The sequence below is a fragment of the Aedes albopictus genome, chromosome 2 (genome assembly GCF_035046485.1).
Source record: "Aedes albopictus strain Foshan chromosome 2, AalbF5, whole genome shotgun sequence".
Taxonomy (NCBI): Eukaryota; Metazoa; Arthropoda; class Insecta; order Diptera; family Culicidae; genus Aedes; species Aedes albopictus.
This window is the reverse complement of record NC_085137.1, coordinates 475,479,396-475,493,240: the sequence shown is the minus strand read 5'-3', so window position 1 is coordinate 475,493,240 and position 13,845 is coordinate 475,479,396. Positions and strand designations below refer to the sequence as shown.

The window sequence follows — 13,845 nt, the reverse complement described above, 5'->3', positions numbered from 1 at the left end:
AACAAATAAAATATCACCGGCATATGTTAAATATACGTACCCGCAACCGGTGAAAAAAAAAACTACAGAACCCATTAGAGTGTAGATAACAAACAACGCAGGTTTGTGTGTAACAGTAGCGCGCGCCCAATGGAAGAGTAACTAACACAAGTCCTAGATGATTTACTCTTACCAAAGTGTCCTAGAGCGGCGCGCCCTGTAGACCGTTTGGCTCACAGAGGAGTATTTGGGTTGGAAAGTTGATCAAAAAAGAAGATTGCGTCAAAGTTTAGCTTGGTTTCAATAAGTATGAATATGGTTTTGAAAAGGCTTTCGTTTTTTATATTAATTAAAAAAAAAAGACGAAAATAGCAAAAAACTTTTCTCTTAAATTGATACGACTATAAAATAGTCGTAATAAAACTAATATGCCTTTGTTTTAATCCAAAAATGAATTCTACTTAGAATTAAAAAAATGAGCATAGGATAGGATAGGACATGATACATTTACTCATTTTGAAAAAATAGTGAATATTTTTGAAATTTACAAAAAAAAACAAAATAATTACCTTTTTTTGTTTTTTTTTCAAAATAACAATTTTACACGTCTTTCCGAAAAGTTTCTAGATGGCTACAAAGAAAAAGGTTTTTGAGTACGAAAGCAAAAATAAGTTACCAATTTTCAGAATGTTAGACAATTTTAACATATCTATCCGAGATAAAACTTATTTAAAAAAACTAACTTCCAGAACTCGTTGCCATTAAATCCAGTATCGATAACTACTTTTAATCCTGAAGTTCAATTTGTGTTGGTCAGGAGTGTGAGTTGAAAAAAACCAAAGGAAAAGTATTGCTATCGTTTTGATCAGCTTTTCAACACAAATACTCCTCTGTGGGCTAAACATGAAAAAAAATCAAACAAACAAACAAACCTCATCATAAACGCCACAACATATCATGTTCATTTATCCAGGAGGTAGCATAAAAACTAAACAATATCAAAACCTAGCTGTAGAACTCCGAGTGAGCAAGCAAATGACAGTATCAGAAGAGTATCGGTAGAGAATCGACGCGAAACTAGGAATTCACATCATCATATGAACTACTGCAGGCGAGCAAACATATCAGACCGGGTATCAATGGACGTGGGGATATATAGATGCATAAGAATATGCATATTTAGGTCGGCACCTAGACCGTTGGATAGCCGTCACAGCAGATTGACGGAATCTAAGGGTTGGGCCGATGCGAACTTGGATATTTAGATTCTAAGGTACATTTATATAAATGACCGGTCACTAACGGACTTATCCGTGCTGTGACCGGAAGAACTTTTACCCAGCAACATCAAGTTATTGTATGATCACAGTTTTTCACATTGTGATTGATTGAAAATGGTACAAATTTTACTGTTCTCTTATGCCAAACACCAATGTTATCATCCCAACTTCATTGAAATTTGCCGTTTACTGAAAAACTCTTAATTTTGTCCAAGAATTTGTAATACCAATTTTACTGCTATTTAAAAATCCAATAAAAACCAACATTTTTTGGAACATTAATTAAATTCAAGCACCTACCAATAACTAAATTACTTCCATTCCCAGACAACCAACTTGCACGTATAATGAAGTTTATGTTCATGTTATACGTACTTTTACGCGGTAAAGTTACATCGCATAAGATGCAGTAAAAGTGCCTTATGCGTACAAAAGTGGAGGCGTTATACGTGCCATGACGTAAAAATAATAACGCTATATGACTTGAAGCGATATCTTATGCGATGCACGATGTGCACCATTACGACGTTATATGGCATCTTATGCGATTTTATAATATTTGAAAAAAAACAACACTACTTATGGAGGCTAATTGCCATGACATTCTAGCTCACCTCAGTATTTGTTGGAATGCACTTCATTTCCCTGTGTGGCAGGCTATCTGGAGCTCAATATGACGAAGCGTGATTTCCCGCACAGTTATCACTACCCCTCTATTGCTAGCAAAACCCATTGTTAATTATCAGGTCAACAAAACAAAAATGATGACTTTGTAACTTGATCTGTTACCATAATGATGACTGCTCACTTTCTTGTAGCTTTTTGGCACTCCAAGAGCACCTCTATCATTGTTATCACGAATCACATCGCAATATGCCAACGTTAACGATTTTAGCTCATGCGAGTTTCTATGCACATTTTAACGAGTTTATTTCCACTTTTATGCGATTCAGTTTATACACCAATGCGAGATAAACTGACATAATAAGAAAAGTTCCATGCGAAGTCGTATAACCATCGCAGTACGTTATTATGCGAATTCAATTGACACTTTGCGAGTTTGCTCGAACACTTTTGCGAATAAGCAAAGTTCTTCGCAATAAAACATCAGAATATCGTCTACTACGATTAGGTCATACATGATAAGAGTTAATTTGCACTGTTATATGATTTTATCAGATACATCGCAATAAGTTTAAAAAAAACATCATATGCGATGAAAGTTGCCCCTCAGCCGTACAGATATGCGATAGTGACTTAAAATAATCCTTTATACGATGTACAGCGTGCATCCTTATGCGATTCCTGGTTGTCTGGGTTGTATACATTTATATAGACAATTTTACATTGCGATGAACCAGCCCATACTGAAAATCTCCTTAATAAAGCTGTTGCGACGATCCTCGCAATTTCAAATTTCCGTTGAAACTGGCAACATTGATTGCATGTAGACAGAACGTTGAATTAGATAAGTTTGTAAAGTGTAACATAATATTAAAAGATGGGGAGTTGTTACCTCAAACTTTGTTCAAGATATTACTCAGATAATTGAAACCATAAATTGCTCCTTGAATTATTTGTAGAATTTTTGGTGAAATTTTAAGAAAAATATTAAGTTTAAACTAAATTGAAAAGTTTGTAATGTCGTGCAACTATTTCTTTTTAAAATGCCTTTGAAATCTGAAATTTGTCAAGCAGATGGGCTACCACTACTGAGTGAAATCCACAATTTTCCCAAATATTGAATTATCTTCCAACAATGTTAACATAAATTGTGGACCTTTGAAGGGTTTCAGTTATAATCCGCACAGAACTTCAACAGTCTACTTCAATTGTTCAACATCATTCGTAATTCATTTATTTCTTTTCGAATCTCTGAATCATCAGAAATTCTGTAAAAACACTCATTTATCTCAGCATATTTTTATCAAAAATGTTACCCATGATTTTGGAACAAGTTCCTCGCTCAATTTCTTCAATTGGAAAAAATAGGCATTCCAAAAGATAATGTTCAGTAATTTTAACAAACCCTAGTAAATTTCAAACTCTGTTCAGTTTTTTTTTTTTTTTTTTTGAGTTCAAGATTTACCAATAAATTTATAACGAAATACCACTACTAGTTGAGCAATGATTTCCCATTAGGTTTCCGAAAAGATTTTCTGATGAAATTTCTCAATCTGCCAGATATTTCCTTCGAATTTTCCTTAAAGTTTTTTTAAAGCACTTATATTACTTACAGATATTAAGGAGCTTCTTCAACAGTTTTCTAAAACATGGCCCAAAAATTCTAAAAAAAATATTTTTTGTAAAAAAATTATTCAGAAATTCTTTTTGTGATTCAACTAGCAGCACTCCAAGAAGTGTTACCCATGTTGATGAAAATGAACTTCAGAAAATGATTAAATAATATTACCAAATTATTTCGTTAAATCAGTGGCAGTCCGTTTGCCACTAGTTTGTCTATAAATATCATAAAGAGTTCAGTAAGCTTTTTTTTTTAGGAAATTTAGATTTAGTTTTGGCTCAAAGGTTGCTTTAAGATTCCACTGCAAAATTCAATTGAATATTCTTCTTGAAGCTTCACCACGAATTTCATCTGTTATTATGAGAATTCAGCCAAAAGCTTATGCTAGAACTGTATCTTGTGTTTTCGATTGCCTCTAACAGACTTGCTCCAAGCGTCAGAAACCACTTGAAGACTTACAAGTAAAGTAAACAAAATAAAACAAAAACTCTACAAGGAACTGCTGACGTTATTATCATAAGAGCCGTAGCGTGCTGTTGGCCCCCGCCAAGGGTTTAAGCCTCTAAGGGGCACCGAAAAGACCTAAGGCTTGCCGAAAACAGGATGATGTCAATGTTTTTTTTGAATGTTAACATCTTGATAGCTATTTTTGTGTGTTTTATTTATGTGTTATTTCCTGTGTGAAGAATTAACCCAAGTTAAAATTCACGAATAAAAAGAAATTTAAAAAAAATGTGTTATTTCAGTATTTGAGATTGATAATATGTTTTTCCGTTATCTCAAATATTCAGATTTCTCAAGTTTTATTTTTATAATTCACCTGGGAATTTATCTATTTTATTGTGAAAAACTGTTTGAGTTTTTTAATGAGCAAATCCGCTTTCAAAATTCTAGTGAAAGTTTTCTTTTTAATTTCCTAAACATTCTCACTGGGGAATATTTTGAGGTTAATTCTGAGGAATCGCATTCATTGAAATATTTTATCTAGGATTTTTTTCCAAAAATTAGTTAAAGCATTCCTCCTGATATTTCACTAAAGATTTTATTAAATAACCTTCCATAGTTTAGTCGAGGAATTTCGGCAGATATTCTTACAAAAAATATTTCAGTGATAAATTTGTAAATTTTCTTCATCAATTCCTCCACAGATTCCTACAAAAAATTCTTCATGCTTCTATTGAAAAATACTTTGATAAAATACTTTTATTTCACATTTTTTTCCTGGGTTTCTTCTGGAAAATCTTCAATAAATTTCCTCAGAGATTTTCCCAGGCTTCCTTCACAAATTCTCATAGAGATTCCAGCATAAATATTGGAACTTGGTTTTAACTTCAATAAATTTCGTCGATAATTTCTCCATATTGTGGCGCCCTGGAAGGCTTAACAAATAGGTAAAACAAAATTTCTCCGTGGACTATTATAGCAAATCTTACAGAGATTCCTGCAGAAATGCCTTTGAAAATTCCTTCAGAAGTTCTTCAAGATATGTCCATTGATTTCTTAGTAATTTGACCAACATATACCTTCAAATTCCTTTTGAAAGAAGAACGCTCTAATATGGCTTAGAAAACCCTCCATTGATGTTCCTTCCGAAATTGTTCCATGTTCACTAGAAATCGCTTCCTAAATTTATGCTAGAATTCCCCTAGAAAACCTTTCATGGAATTCTCAAAAAAATCCTCCACAAAACCATAAATTTAAAATTCATTCAGAAATTTTTCCTAGATATTTTGTTGGAAAATGTACCATTGATTTTATACAAAAATAAATCCAAAGGATTATTTTGAAAACATTTCATGGATTCTTTTACAATTTTCTCAAGGATTTCTTCATAAAACCATCTAGGGTATTTTTGAAAAATCCTCTAGACATTCCTTAAGAAACTTTTGCAGGGATTTCTTTAAAAAATATAAGTATTCTTTCAGAAATTTGTTCAGTGTTTCTCCACAAATACTTAAAGGCTGTTCTTCACAATCTACTCCAGGAATTCCTGCAAGAATGTCGTCATGAATGCCATTGGAAATTCTTGCTGAAATGTCTCTCGGATGATCATACGGACCGGATATTCCAGCAGAATTCTTCAGAGATTCTTACATAATTTCATTCAGCAATATCAGTAGAAATTCTTCCAGTGATTCCAATAAAAACTATTATTTTCTGGAATTAATGGTATTAATCCAAGTTTATCTAGAGATTAATCCAAGTTTGTCCTATGATTACAGAACATTTTCTTACAGATCTTTTTGGAAATATTTTGATCAAACTTCAGAAGAAACCTTTTGTAAAGTTATTGGTAAATTCTGGTAAAATCATTTGAACAAATTGTCGAAAATAGGTAAAATAGATCGTTTGAGGTTTCCTTAAAGCCCCTGAAACTCAATGAGGTATTTTTAAAAACAAAGATTAGTTGAACAAAAAATTCAAAGAAGAAAAGGAAAATAAAAAAATACTGTAAAATGTCTTGATAGAAATTATGCATCACTTATGTAGGGGATCTGAAATATCATTTCTAATTATTGTGCTGATCTTAGTGACATTCTTGACATCAAAATTTGTTCATACTTGTGCTCGTAAAAGAGAAATAAATTTTAATAATTTTCAAGTGAGTCTTGAAGAAAAACCCTATTAGAAAATAAAAAAATGTGGAGAATTTTTTTCTTCGAAACACCAAAATCCAGCGTTGAAAAAAACTTTGAAAAAAAACTACGAACTTTTATACTGTTGAAAATGCTTTGACATCCATGTGCACAACAGAACATGAAAGATGAACAAATTGAGATTTTAATTATGAAAAAAAAAATGAAAAGTTAGCTAATTGTCTTGAAATTAATGGAATGGACATGAAAATGGAAAGGAAAAAAGGACGGGGTGCACCGCTCGATTTTTTTCCAACTGTACCACCACAATGTGCCCCAACGATCTTCGAAAGTCTTCATGTAACTCATCCATAGTGCAACTGTTTGAAGAATGAAATTTTCAAATTTGTCGTAATTCAACTGAACCTATCGGTGATTTTCGTTTTTAATATTTTCAGCAATGTAAAGAGTGATTGACAAAATATTGATAAGCTTAAAAGTACAAATTCATTCTGGCACTTCAGGATTTAATTTTCCTAGTTTCATGAAGGCATCTTCGTGGATTCTATGAGATCATCGAAGCTTTTCCTTTCATAATGGAATATCTTCAGATGGTCTCAAATCTTGAAATATATTTTTTTTTTTTAATTTCATGCCCAACAATAAAGTTCGACCATAGATCATGAAAGGCATGCTTTAAACCATATCACACCTAGTTCTCTCTCAACAAAAACAAATAGTTGCTTTGAAACTTTAAAGTTGGCTGAAATCCTATGAAAAGTTTAAAATATTGAAAATGCATAACAGAAACTTTTTGAAAACACTTGTTGATTTGTTAAATTTTTATTTTTCTCCTGATTTTTGGTTTCGGCGAAAATTAAAAACGCTTTCACCAGGAAAAAATCAGAAGATACCTGGATCCTTCCTCTACATGTGTACGAAAACTGATTTTATTTTTTTTCTTTGTTATGTAATTTAAAAAAAAACAAAAAATCAGAAAAAGGGTTTTTTTACTGTATAAGAGTTTAACCCTCTAATACCCAAATTTTTGATTTTGATCTAAATATCATTTTTCGTCATCTAAAATCGATTTAAACATGTTTTGGAAGATGATTCTTTTTAATTCTCGATTTCGTGAATTTCAGTTTTTAATTTTTCTAATTTTTATTTTTGAACATCCCCACACTTTTATATTTTTCCTGGAAGCCAATTTGGGGAACGGATTTTTTGAGATGAAAACATTTTCAGATTTTATGATTAGGCCGATGCAAATATTATTTTTCTTTTATGTCCGAGACCTCTCATCAGGTACGAGGGGGGGGACAAAAATAAATAAGGAACAAACGAAAAAAAAACTATTGAAAAATTGGAATTTTTACCAACTATTGAAAAAAATATTTTTCAACTATTGAAAAATAGTTGCTTGTAAAAAAATGTCTATTGAAAATGGAGTCATGAGACGCCATGTTTTTTTTTTCGCCCCTTCAATATTTTGAGATTTTTGAAGGGGGGGGTGACATAGAACAAATTAAATATTTGCATCGGCCTTATTGTTGAAATATTATTATTTTAAAATTTTTTCACAGAAACTTTTATTTTCCGTGTAATTTTAAGGAAAATAATTTTAGAGTGTATTCGATTCCCTTAAATTATTAAACAAGGATAGAATGATTTGGGAAAAAATAAAATATGTTAATTGTAGCGATTCAATACAAAATAAACATTGACTTCTAAAAGGTGACTAAAACATCAATTTTTCAATGATTTTTAAAAAAAATGTAAATACGCTTTAAAATACACCAAAAACCATTTTGAGATATACAGAACAGTCCTAAATATCAGCCAAAAATATAAAAAAATTGATTTTCCACGAAACAAAAATTACAAAAATGCTCAAACTATACCCCGTCTAAAGGCGGGATTGGGTATTAGAGGGTTAAGCGAGCTTTCTTTCAAGAGTGTTTGCTCCAAAAGCTGTTATAGGATATTTCAATTTAATCAATATTATTTGAAAGTTTAACTAATGTTCCAAGATATGATAAAACATGAAAATGGATCTATAACTTATTGGACTACAAGTGCTCAGTTAAAATACCGTTTTAAAATCAATTATATAATTTCACATCCTGCTTAACAATTATGGTGTTTGGCGTAAGCGAAGAGAACACATCTTATAAAACATTAATTTAAACTCCAACATTTGTGACAGGCACAAATGTAAAATACAGTGATACACCCAACCAAGGAATAGCTTCCAGTCCAATTCAACGTCGTTTTCCGTATTCCGATAGCCGCGAAGAATGATCTCAATGCCTGGGTGTGTATCAATGAGAATAACCCACAAAATCCCATACGTTATTTATTATCCATCAAATCCGAGAACGAACCACCTACAATCGAACCGATGATCACAAGGCATTCAAATTATAGGTTGATTTATCATTTACAAACAGGGAAAATCGCATAGCAATAAACAAATATGTATTCGCCATTAGCCAAACCACACCACTCAGCAATCTTCCACTGCGAGACAAATCATCATCCTTCTGTTTCTATAAAACCCACGGATCTCAAATCTCCCAGCGACATCCAAGCGTAGAACTCACTTCCCCGGTCCATCATCACCACCCTCCATTTCATAGGGGGGTCTTTTTCCTACGCAAGAAAAAGGATATAATTTGAATAAAGGACCATTCTCTGCATTCGTTCACACCCACTTGAAAGTATTTCTGCTTGCCCAATGCCCATGCACCAAAGAACCCATCGAATATCCTGGAATCAGTGAATTCCATTGACAGTTTTCCAAATTGTATCCTTGCATCATCTTGGTCCTTTTATCGTATTCCATATATCTTCATCCTTGTCATCACCCAAAAAAAGAAGAAGAACTGCAGGATGAAAGAGATCCATCCCCAAATCAATTCTAAACCGACGACGCTCTTTCTGTATTGGCAATCGAAAACTTATCAAATCAAATTACCTCCCTGTGCAGAAATGGACACTACGACGACGGTCTTCTTGGACCTAACCCCATCTCTGTTGATGTGAAAACCATCAGAAGTGGAAAATCCACACCCGCAATGGTTCTTCGGTTTCAAAGGCATCCGTTTCGCAAGCGCCTTCTGGATTGGAAAGTGCTTTGATTTAGATTTCCTGACCTTTCTTCCTGATTTTCAAGTTCTGCATTCTAACTGAACGACGCCTTTCAGCAGAGAGGGATTCTGTTAACGATATTTTCATCATATGCGTATTCACACTGAATGGAATGAGCGATAGACTCAACTTCCATGATTAATTTGCAGCAGTTCCTCAGAGCAAAATATGAAACGAAACCTTCTCCTGCTTCCTGTTCATAACTACGACTCCATCTCGACATCATCCACATATTGTATGTGCGCCCTATATGATAGACATTCATCCCATCACTCCAGAAGTTTCACCATTCTCAGTGTTACCGTTGTATACTTTGTATTCCATAATATCAAAATAAATTTAGATTTTGCTCTCTATCTCTCGTTCGTTCGTTCGTTCGTTCGTTCATATTCAAGTTGCTAAATTAATTTAGAAGCTGTGCGTGCGGCGAGAGGCTCCGGACCTCTTCAAACAAAAACCGAAAACAAAATCAACCCATTAGTAGAAGCGGAAAGCTTACGAATGAAGTTTATCCCTCCAGCCATTAGTAGCAGATTTTAATTGGATTTTCCATACTCGTAAAACAGAGATAGCCGCCTAGAACTCTCCGAATCGCTTTCTTAGCCACCCAGAAACCACCCCTCCCCACCATAGGTTTTGCTTTGGATTTTCCCCTTTTTCCCCGTTAGAGTGATATTATCCCATAGACCTCCCAAGCCCCCAGCCCAGAGTCCAGTGTTTCCGCTTTCGGTTCTTTGCGCAATGCTCAATAGAATAGGAAAGCAGCCTGTTACTCTTTCTCTCAGTTTTCCAATTTTTGCGATCTCGGACTGAACTAGCTTTAGAAACATGTAATACTTTAGCATATCTTTTCTTTTTTCTTTTCTTTATAGTTTTCAAAAAATTTGTACAGATTTCGAATTCTTTTGTATTTTTAAGCAAATCTCCAAAAACCATTCGGATTGAATGAAGCGATGCATGGACTTGACTGAATACCAAATAGCCTTCACACAACTCGCATTTTTATATACAAATCATTCAAAGTTTCGAAAAAGGTTTTGTTTGAGTTTTCTCAGATTTTTTTGGTTTTAACCGATACTGCTAAAGCAATTTTCAAACAATTGAAAAAAATAAAAAATAGATTCCACGAAGAAAACATTGGGTTTCATCAGCATATTAACGAGTTCAGAATTAAAAAAAAACAAGATTCAACGACAGCAATTGATTTAAAAGACTTTCTTTCTGCATGAAACAAATATAAATTTTTGTCACATTTAAATAAATAACGAAAAACCTAGCCAAATGATTTTTTTTATTTACCAACAACAAGCAACAAAAATGATTTTTAAACAATTTATTCAGACATCAAATCAAACTTTCTAATTTTTCTCATTGTTTTTAGTTTGCTGAATATCACCTGTATCGAAGAAAAGCTTTTTCATTAAACGATGAAAAGTTATCAATTTTTTTTGTTCTATCACAACTGCGTTAAATCATCACTTGTCGATTCATTTTCACTTGTTACCAGTTTGTTCGATATGTTTACCTATAACCAAAACTAATTCATTGAATTGCGTGCGCCTATTTTTTTTCTTTTCTCTCCCGTTCCGTGGACGAAGGCTTACGGTTGACGATTACTGTGAATTGTTGAAATTACGGAAAATGTTCCATGTTCTATCAGTGAATCAGATTATGACTCAACGAAAATCAGTTGTATATTGATGTTGTGAAGGTTTTTATTATTTTTTTATTTTGTGTATTTTAACTTCTAATTCTACACTTCTGTGGTGAAGGTGTTTTGCTAACCAATCAATATAGTGAGACCGTAACATCTTGTTTATTTTTTTCTAAAATAAAGTTTGAATTATTCCTTTTTTTATTTATTTATTTTTATTTCCTATCAAACCAATAATTAATTTTTTTACTAGACTTCTAATGAAACTTGAGTCTTGAGTCTCTTGTGTCTTGAGTCTCTTGAGTCTTGAGACTCTTGTGTCTTCAGTCTCTTGAGTCTTGAGTCTCTTGAGTCTTCAGTCTCTTGAGTCTAGAGTCTCTTGCGTCTCTTGAGTCTCTTGAGTCTCTTGAGTTTTGAGTCTCTTGAATATTGAGTCTCTTGAGTCTTAAATCTTGAGTCTTGAGTCTTGAGTCTTGAGTTTTGAGTCTTGAGTCTTGAGTCTCTTGAGTCTTGAGTCTTGAGTGTTGAGTCTTCAGTCTTGATTCTTCAGTCTTCAGTCTTCAGTCTTCAGTCTTGAGTCTTGAGTCTTGAGTCTTGAGTCTTGAGTCTTGAGTCTTGAGTCTTGAGTCTCTTGAGTCTTGAGTTTCTTGAGTCTTGAGTCTCTTAAGTCTTGAGTCTCTTGAGTCTTGAGTCTCTTGAGTCTTGAGTCTCTTGAGTCTTGAGTCTCTTGAGTCTAGAGTCTCTTGAGTCTTGAGTCTTGAGTCTTGAGTCCTGAGTCTGTAGTCTTGAGTCTTGAGTCTTGAGTCTTGAGTCTTAAGTCTTGAGTCTTGAGTCTTGAGTCTTGAGTCTTGAGTCTTGAGTCTTGAGTCTTGAGTCTTGAGTCTTGAGTCTTGAGTCTTGAGTCTTGAGTCTTGAGTCTTGAGTCTTGAGTCTTGAGTCTTGAGTCTTGAGTCTTGAGTCTTGAGTCTTGAGTCTTGAGTCTTGAGTCTTGAGTCTTGAGTCTTGAGTATTGAGTCTTGAGTATTGAGTCTTGAGTCTTGAGTCTTGAGTCTTGAGTCTTGAGTCTTGAGTCTTGAGTCTTGAGTCTTAAGTCTTGAGTCTTGAGTCTTGAGTCTTGAGTCTTGAGTCTTGAGTCTTGAGTCTTGAGTCTTGAGTCTTGAGTCTGGAGTCTTGAGTCTTGAGTCGTGAGTCTTGAGTATTAAGTCTTGAAACTTGAGTCTTGAGTCTTGAGTCTTGAGTCTTGAGTCTTGAGTCTTGAGTCTTGAGTCTTGAGTCTTGAGTCTTGAGTCTTGAGCCTTGAGTCTTGAGTCTTGAGTCTTGAGTCTTGAGTCTTGAGTCTTGAGTCTTGAGTCTTGAGTCTTGAGTCTTGAGTCTTGAGTCTTGAGTCTTGAGTCTTGAGTCTTGAGTCTTGAGTCTTGAGTCTTGAGTCTTGAGTCTTGAGTCTTGAGTCTTGAGTCTTGAGTCTTGAGTCTTGAGTCTTGAGTCTTGAGTCTTGAGTCTTGAGTCTTGAGTCTTGAGTCTTGAGTCTTGAGTCTTGAGTCTTGAGTCTTGAGTCTTGAGTCTTGAGTCTTGAGTCTTGAGTCTTGAGTCTTGAGTCTTGAGTCTTGAGTCTTGAGTCTTGAGTCTTGAGTCTTGAGTCTTGAGTCTTGAGTCTTGAGTCTTGAGTCTTGAGTCTTGAGTTTTGAGTCTTGAGTCTTGAGTTATGAGTCTTGAGTCTTGAGTCTTGAGTCTTGAGTCTTGAGTCTTGAGTCTTGAGTCGTGAGTTTTGAGTTTTGAGTCTTGAGTCTTAAGTCTTGAGCCTTTAGTCTTGAGTCTTGAGTCTTGAGTCTTGAGTCTTGAGTCTTGAGTCTTGAGTCTTGAGTCTTGAGTCTTGAGTCTTGAGTCTTGAGTCTTGAGTCTTGAGTCTTGAGTCTTGAGTCTTGAGTCTTGAGTCTAAAGTCTTGAGTCTTGAGTCGTAAATAGGTAGTCTCAATTTTTAAGTGTCGCTTTTTTTGCCTTACATTTCGATTCTTAAGTAACGGGGCAGATACCCTGTGTCTTTAAACACACATCATAATCGATTCAAATTTCACAGTTTCAACAACTTAGTTGAGAAATTCGAAGTTTTGACTTGTTGACAAAGGTAGTTGTCATATTTTACTACAATGATTACTCACGGTTCTGTTTCAAATAATAGACATCGTCAATCATAGGCCTTCGTCCCTCAATATAACTAAGCATTGTTTTTTTTTCTATTCCCTAAATATTATTGTTCAGTAAATCATATTTCAATATTTTTACTACGAATTAATCACATACATTCTACGACACAAACTCTCACCCTTTTCACTCACCAAATCTATTGATCTAACACCCTAGTTATTTGCCAGTCATGCTCTCATAACCTTTCTAACTCCAATAGATGCAATCTCGCTTAATAACCTCCATAACTACCTCCTTCAACACTCTCACCTCTTCCTACCCCCTCTCGTTGTCACCTCTCGAATAGATCATCTTCATCATACTATCTCGTGCTCACTGTCTCTCTCACTCTTCATGTCGATTTCTCAACATAAAATTCCTCTTCTCCCCAAAAAAAATCCCCTTCTAATTTCTCTCATCACAACATATTTCTCAAAATAAAATTATATTTACCAAATATATGCCAACTAACTGAAACATTTTTCGTAATTCAACCCCTTTTCTGTTCTTATAGGAAATTATTCACGTTTAGCATGTGAAATACAGTTTGTACGTTCGATGGGTTATTATCTCATTCAGATTTACATACCATCCGGATTAATTGTAATCATATCGTGGGTATCATTTTGGCTAAATAGAAATGCTACACCAGCACGTGTTGCATTAGGTGTAACCACTGTCTTGACAATGACAACACTGATGTCGTCAACGAATGCTGCCTTACCGAAAATATCTTATGTAAAATCGATTGACGTATATTTAGGCACATGCTTCGTC

General features: G+C 34.1%; 1 protein-coding gene across 1 annotated transcript in view; it reads left to right on the top strand.

The window, feature by feature from the left end:
* Positions 1–13,845, top strand: part of LOC109622845 (gamma-aminobutyric acid receptor subunit beta) — a gene marked incomplete in the record, with an annotated part of 313,910 nt that overhangs the window by 269,162 nt on the left and 30,903 nt on the right. Inside the window, 1 exon segment of the mRNA XM_062854093.1 lies at positions 13,583–13,845. Coding sequence (XP_062710077.1) covers positions 13,583–13,845 — 263 coding nt within the window.